At 40.9% G+C, this 7,238-nt stretch overlaps 1 protein-coding gene across 1 annotated transcript; it reads right to left on the reverse strand.

The window, feature by feature from the left end:
* Window positions 1-892: 892 nt before the first annotated feature.
* LOC139753601 (uncharacterized) lies at window positions 893-4,935 on the reverse strand. Its single transcript, XM_071670223.1, has 2 exons — window positions 4,570-4,935; window positions 893-3,557 (listed from the first exon to the last, which is right to left on the reverse strand). The coding sequence occupies exons 1-2, from the start codon at window positions 4,930-4,932 to the stop codon at window positions 3,336-3,338; spliced, it is 585 nt and encodes a 194-aa protein (XP_071526324.1). The 5' UTR covers window positions 4,933-4,935; the 3' UTR covers window positions 893-3,335.
* Between the last annotated feature and the right edge of the window lie 2,303 nt (window positions 4,936-7,238).

The raw sequence follows: 7,238 nt of genomic DNA on the forward strand, positions 1-7,238 counted from the left end.
CACCCCCTGCGTCAGCAAGGTAGCACCAGGAAAACATTAAAAAAAAAAAAAAGCAAGCAATCACATTCAGTCTCTAGCTGTCATGTGTAATGCACCAAAATCACAGCTTCCTATCCCTATCCAGGCCCTACAAACCTTTCCATGGTTTACCCCAGACGTTTCGCATGCTTCTTGACAGCTCATCGACCCCAGTATACCACGTCATTCCAGTTCACTCTATTCCGTGTATGCCTTTCACCCTCCTGCATATTCATGCCTCGATCGCTCAAAATCCTTTTCACTCCATCCTTCCAATTCCAATTTGGTCTCCCGCTTCTTATTGTTCCTTCCACCTCTGACATATATATCCACCGTCAACCTTTCCTCACTCATTATGTCCAAACCATTTCAACGCCTTCTGCTCTCTCAAGCACACTTTTTATTTCCACACATCTTGCTTACCCTTTTGTTACTTACTCGATCAAACCACCTCCCACCACATTTTGTCCTCAAACATTTCTTTTCCAACACATCCACCCTCCATACAACCTTATCAACAGCCTATGCCTTGCAGTCATATAATATTGTTTGAACCACTATTCCTTAAAACATACCATTCTTGCTCACCGAGATAACGTTCTCTCTTTCCCCTTATTCTTCATCACCCCAAAACCTTCGCCACCTCCTCCATTCTGACTTACTTCCACTTCCATGGTTCCATTCGTTGCCAAGTCCACTCCCACATATCTAAAGCACTTCACTTCCAATTTTTCTGCGTTCATATATATGCATATACATGTATCTCCCTAATACTTGATCACTGTTTCCCCCACGTTGGCGAGGTAGCACCAGGAATAGACAAAGAAAGACAGCATTCATCCTCTCTTCTTCCGATCCATGGTTCAACAATTCCTCTTCCGAGTCCATTCAGGCAAGGGATCAGTCTTATTAGGCGTGAAAAACCTCTTTTCTCTGACTCCTATTCAGCATTGATCACTGTCCGTAATAACTGTAAATATGTTATCCGTGAGGCAGTGTTCCTTTATTTAAAGGATGTGGGATAACCTCTCCTCGTCTTCCACCGATAGATCTTTCTGGTCATCAGCTAAGGGCATTGCTAACAACTATTGTGTCTCCACTTCCCTTCATTTTCCGTTTTCACGGTACAGTGGCTGTCTCTTTCGTAGACAAAGCAACTCTCTCTGGTTCTTGTTTTTCCTGTAACTCCACCTTGGATGACTCAACATTCCTTCAACACTGATGCTTTTCTCACTAATATTATGTCCCTCCATGTAATCTCTCTTTGAACTGTCTGAAAAGCACTTCACTCTCTGGACTCAAGCAAGGCTGATGGTCCTGATGGCATCCATCCCCATGTACTGAAAGATTGTGTGTCTGAGTTTAAACCTGCGCTTGTCGTCTGTTCCGTTTCTGTTTAAAAGACAGAACTTTTTCTCGGCAGCATTCGGTGGTACATCCCATCCCTGAGAAGAGTGACCGTTTTAACCTGTCTGCCTGTCATTCTTTTCCTTTGACATCTTTGAATCGCTCCTCAACTCCCTATCCTTAGACGACCTGAATCTGTCTCTCTCTGAACACCAGCATGGCTACCGAAAGGCAAGATCCACTGTTGATATTCTCTCCCATCTTACCAATGTCTGATCATCATCCCTGAAAGATTTTGGGGAATCCTGTTTGGTTGCCCTTGATAGATCCAAAACTCTGGACAAGGTGTCGCATCAGGGTCTCAGCTCATCGTTTGGCTTCCCTCCCTAACTGCTCCTTCATATCTAGCTCGCTCTGTGTTACCGACCTATCTTTCTGGCTGTGGATGGATCAGCCTCTCCCTCTTTCTCCATCAACAGCAGTGTCCCTCAAGGTTCTGTTCTGTCTCTTACATTTTATCTCCTTTTTATGAACGATTTCGTCTCAAATACAAATAACCAAATGCACTCATATGCTGACGACTCGGAAATAGCTAAGTTTGCCTGTGAGAAACTGAGAGTCCTGTTTAGGTGCCGAAATTTCTTTTCTTTCGAACTGTGATCTGTTTATACAAAGGATTGATCCGTCCTCATCTGGGATGGTTATGGCTCCTCAACTTTACTAAACAGTTGAAAGCAGTCAGACTTATAACTCTCCCAGGCTAACTTTCAAAACTTAACCCAGTCACTCAAAGCCGCAAAGTCGTTTCATTTTTTCTTTTCTACAGTTATTACTTTGGTTTTCGCTGCTGAGAGCTGGCTGCTTGTGTGCCAGAACCAACAGCCAGACCACAATAATCGGCATGTTACTGCGTAACATGATTACTATGCGGGTGTTGGCAACTTAAGGTTGGGTCGTATTGATAACTTATTGTCGCTACCCCCCCCCCCCCCCTCCCCAATAGCTATGACCTGACACTTTTTGAAAAACAGACTTTTTCACTCTCTACTCCCTTCCTACAAATCGCCATTTTGACCCTTGGTCGTTAAACGAAGAGACCTGCTCTAATATCATGTGAAACCTGCAATAGTACCATGAAACATATAATATCGGAATGCCACAACTATAGGAATACAGGGTCAAATACGCAACATGTGACGACAATCGGATTAAATTACTTGAAAAATCATAAAATAGAATTGATGTGAATCGATTGATTTTTTAGAGGAATCCAGTATATACCATTATAAAGTTTTAATTTTTTTCTTTCAAAGGAACCCAAAACAATTCTCAGGGAACAGTTTTGAAGTTGTAATAACATCTGTGCTAAAAGCGCTAAATAAACATTAGGTTCTTGCGCTTTTCAAAATCCACAAAACAAATCAATAACAACTATTGTCCATACCAGATGGACATATAACAACAATGTATAAGTACAAATTAAATAAGAACAACTTCAGGAAAGGCCTATGTCTGGCAAAGACCAATCCAAGAACAACCACTACTATTGTGCCAAATTTATGGCGAGGGTTGTATTCTAATATTTTGAACACGTCCAGTAGCACTATTCATGTACAGCTCATCTCTTTAGTGTCATTAAAGACCATAAATGTACTATTAATCTAGAACTCACTTTGCCGTATATGAAAGTAACAATTGCTTGTGGAGAAAAGTTCACTTAGAATACCATGATTTTATGATCTCTGTGTAAGTCCAGCTCCTGTGGTGTTGTGTGAGCATTAGGTGTATCATGGATTGTGGTGATCACTGGTAGCTTGTGTTCAGGATGGTCAGGGCTGTTACCGATACTGTCGGTTTTCTGTTGATTTACATAATCGGCTGAATTATCTGGTAGTGTTACGGTAAACGGGTTTTTTAGAGATGTCTGTTGATGATTGTCTTATGCGACGACTGGATAACCTGTGCTGATCCTAGAAACCGTCGTAATCTTGGTAAACAACTTGGGCCTCGTAACCTTGACCTCTGTCGGTGAAGGTGACAACCTGGAGGCGTCCGTCAGGCAGCAGAACGCGGTATTCTCCCTGAGCCACATTACCGTCTGATCGTTCCTCATGGCGGTACAAGGAGCCGCTCGTACCGTCCTGTACAGACCACACGAATTCGTATGGCATACCCTCCATCTGCGACTGCGCCTGAGGCAAAGAAAGGCAATTACTGTATATCACCATGTTGTGTGATACTTTCTGTATTGGTTGATAAGAAGCCGTGAAGACTGACAGACTGTCAGAAATAGAGCTAACTATATGTAACAACTGTATCTAAAATCTTAAGGTAAATGGAAGTGTTTTAATGCTAGCCATAAATATATGTTTCAGAAACTTTTTAACATTACCATTGTGTGATATCAACGTAAAGTAACGTAGTGTAACTTGCAATTGTATGATATTTAAGTAATGTACTCTAATATTGTGTAATAATGCTAATTACTTATGGTATTACCAAAGTATTTTAAAAAAAATTTAGTACTGTAAGCCCTTGTAGTATTAGAATATACTTGGAACAGTACCGTACAATAATATGGGCTGTAACTGATATTGTCAGAAAGCAGCTGCAAGGTGGAATTAGATTTTTTGTTCAAAATAAGGATTACTCCTCAAACTATATGCAATTACTAGTCCGTCACTTTTTATCATTAAATTATTATTTTTTGCAATGATGATTAGTGTTTGTAATGTTAGTTTAATGCTTAAAGATGTTGAATGAGAAAAGATGGGAATAACGTAAAAGGTGAAAGGTAAAAAATCTATTACCTGAAAGCAGCCTTTGGCTGCTTGCAAGACTAGTTTTGCAAACGACGACCATAAAGATCATTTATTTAGATTTAAAATATTGGGCATATATCGATTGGTAGGGGTTATATGTGGTTGTAGTAATTACTGACGTGTTTCACGCACTAAAATTTTGATTACACAATTTTACCAGTCTTCATAACTTTCATCCCTACTGCCTTACTTAATGTAGAGAGAAAAAAAGCTTCCAATCCCGTTCTACGACTGTGATTCTTATTTCAAACATTTTATTCATGACCACTACAAAACATGATCATAATGTATCCAAAACTGTTAGGTCTGGGTACCTAAGTTATGTACTGTTTAACCAAAATGTAATTCATTGTTAGCAAAAATGTTTACAAATCATACTCACAGAAGTGGGAGGAGAAGCAGGGGCACCAACAGTGTCAGGGAGGAGATCAGCACGGAGTGACTGTCCCATTATCTCCGGTAGTTCAGCTACCGCTGAGTCACGTCCCTGCTGACGAGGTGTCTTGTACAGCTGGTTGGGGGTGGCACTTGATATGGGTGATGTTGAGGGAGGAGGTGGCACTGCGGCAGGCAGCACAGTAGGTACACTGATGGGTGAAGGGGAGGGAGCTGGTGGACGCACTTGTAGCTTTGCTCCTTTCACTCCTTGCTTTACTTGGTCCGTGGAAGGATTGTTCTGGCCCAGGTCGGCTGTGATCTGGGCCAGTGAGGAGGCCCACAGCGCCACAACACATACTAGTGTCATCAAAAGCTGTAATGGGTGAACCGTACATCGATAATTTGCTCACGAACCGCACAGTAAAGTTAACAGCCTGCACTTACTTCTACACAGGTGATAACAAGCGATATATAGATTGAGTCTGTAATGTGCTTATGGTGTTTAGCAGGCTTTGCCATTACGAGAATACAGTAAAGGTATATATTTTGTGCGTTATACACCACCATTAAGTAGACGTTCCTGTTAAAAGTCGCCAGATTTTACCGACGTTCCCTCCCAACCCCATAGAACTATATATCCTTTTTGACCTCTTTTTATTTCTTTGCTCGGATTCTTTTATTCAGATTTTGTCATCTATGGTATCTCCTTTATAAAATAGGGTCTTCACGAATAACCCAAAAAGTTCTTCAAATCTTGTTAAATTTTGGGTACAATTAGAATTGATTCCATACAGTGTTAATCACCCAGCCTTATCCAATCGCCTACAAACCTAATCATTCCACAGTATCGCACATCAGCCCTTGGTAAGTTGTCAATCGAAAATGCACAAGTGGTAACCTTCCTAATATATGTAGACTAGATAAACTATAAACTAACTGTTATCAAGGGTAAGCAGCTATTTATTTAAGGATTATAATTAACTGGTTGTATTGCTGGCTTTGAGTAGGAGTCCCATAATTGCTTTGGTTTGCACTGATCACATGGTATATAGTAATGGCAAGATGTGTTCTCATCTTGCACAAAGAATGGGCGGAAATATGAGGTGAAGGATAAGCAAATGATAAATTTCATTAAATTTATATGATCTGTAATCAATAATAATTGCATTTGTGTAATGGTCTATAAATAATGTAAATGTTGTATATATACTGTAAATAGCTTGTAACATTACGTCTGGTAGTTCAGATTTTCACTATGAAGATATATATATATATATATATATATATATATATATATATATATATATATATATATATATATTTTTTTTTTTTTTTTTTTTTTTGCTTTGTGCTGTCTCCCGCGTTTGCGAGGTAGCGCAAGGAAACAGACGAAAGAAATGGCCCAACCCATCCCCATACACATGTATATACATACGTCCACACACGCAAATATACATACCTACACAGCTTTCCATGGTTTACTCCAGACGCTTCACATGCCCTGATTCAATCCACTGACAGCACGTCAACCCCGGTATACCACATCGATCCAATTCACTCTATTCCTTGCCCTCCTTTCACCCTCCTGCATGTTCAGGCCCCGATCACACAAAATCTTTTTCACTCCATCTTTCCACCTCCAATTTGGTCTCCCACTTCTCCTCGTTCCCTCCACCTCGACACATATATCCTCTTGGTCAATCTTTCCTCACTCATTCTCTCCATGTGCCCAAACCATTTCAAAACACCCTCTTCTGCTCTCTCAACCACGCTCTTTTTATTTCCACACATCTCTCTTACCCTTACGTTACTTACTCGATCAAACCACCTCACACCACACATTGTCCTCAAACATCTCAATTCCAGCACATCCATCCTCCTGCGCACAACTCTATCCATAGCCCACGCCTCGCAACCATCCAACATTGTTGGAACCACTATTCCTTCAAACATACCCATTTTTGCTTTCCGAGATAATGTTCTCGACTTCCACACATTCTTCAAGGCTCCCAGGATTTTCGCCCCCTCCCCCACCCTATGATCCACTTCCGCTTCCATGGTTCCATCCGCTGCCAGATCCACTCCCAGATATCTAAAACACTTCACTTCCTCCAGTTTTTCTCCATTCAAACTTACCTCCCAATTGACTTGACCCTCAACCCTACTGTACCTAATTACCTTGCTCTTATTCACATTTACTCTTAACTTTCTTCTTTCACACACTTTACCAAACTCAGTCACCAGCTTCTGCAGTTTCTAACATGAATCAGCCACCAGCGCTGTATCATCAGCGAACAACAACTGACTCACTTCCCAAGCTCTCTCATCCCCAACAGACTTCATACTTGCCCCTCTTTCCAAAACTCTTGCATTCACCTCCCTAACAACCCCATCCATAAACAAATTAAACAACCATGGAGACATCACACACCCCTGCCGCAAACCTACATTCACTGAGAACCAATCACTTTCCTCTCTTCCTACACGTACACATGCCTTACATCCTCGATAAAAACTTTTCACTGCTTCTAACAACTTGCCTCCCACACCATATATTCTTGATACCTTCCACAGAGCATCTCTATCAACTCTATCATATGCCTTCTCCAGATCCATAAATGATACATACAAATCCATATGCTTTTCTAAGTATTTCTCACATACATTCTTCAA

The sequence above is a fragment of the Panulirus ornatus genome, chromosome 15 (assembly GCF_036320965.1).
Source record: "Panulirus ornatus isolate Po-2019 chromosome 15, ASM3632096v1, whole genome shotgun sequence".
Taxonomy (NCBI): Eukaryota; Metazoa; Arthropoda; class Malacostraca; order Decapoda; family Palinuridae; genus Panulirus; species Panulirus ornatus.

Excerpts from the sequence above, each read along its gene's own strand:
- LOC139753601 (XM_071670223.1), bottom strand. The coding sequence starts at position 4,932 with ATGACACTAGTATGTGTTGTGGCGCTGTGGGCCTCCTCACTGGCCCAG. Across the intron at positions 3,558-4,569 it reads CTGCTTCTCCTCCCACTTCT|GCGCAGTCGCAGATGGAGGG; the intron begins GTGAGTATGATT and ends TCTTTGCCTCAG.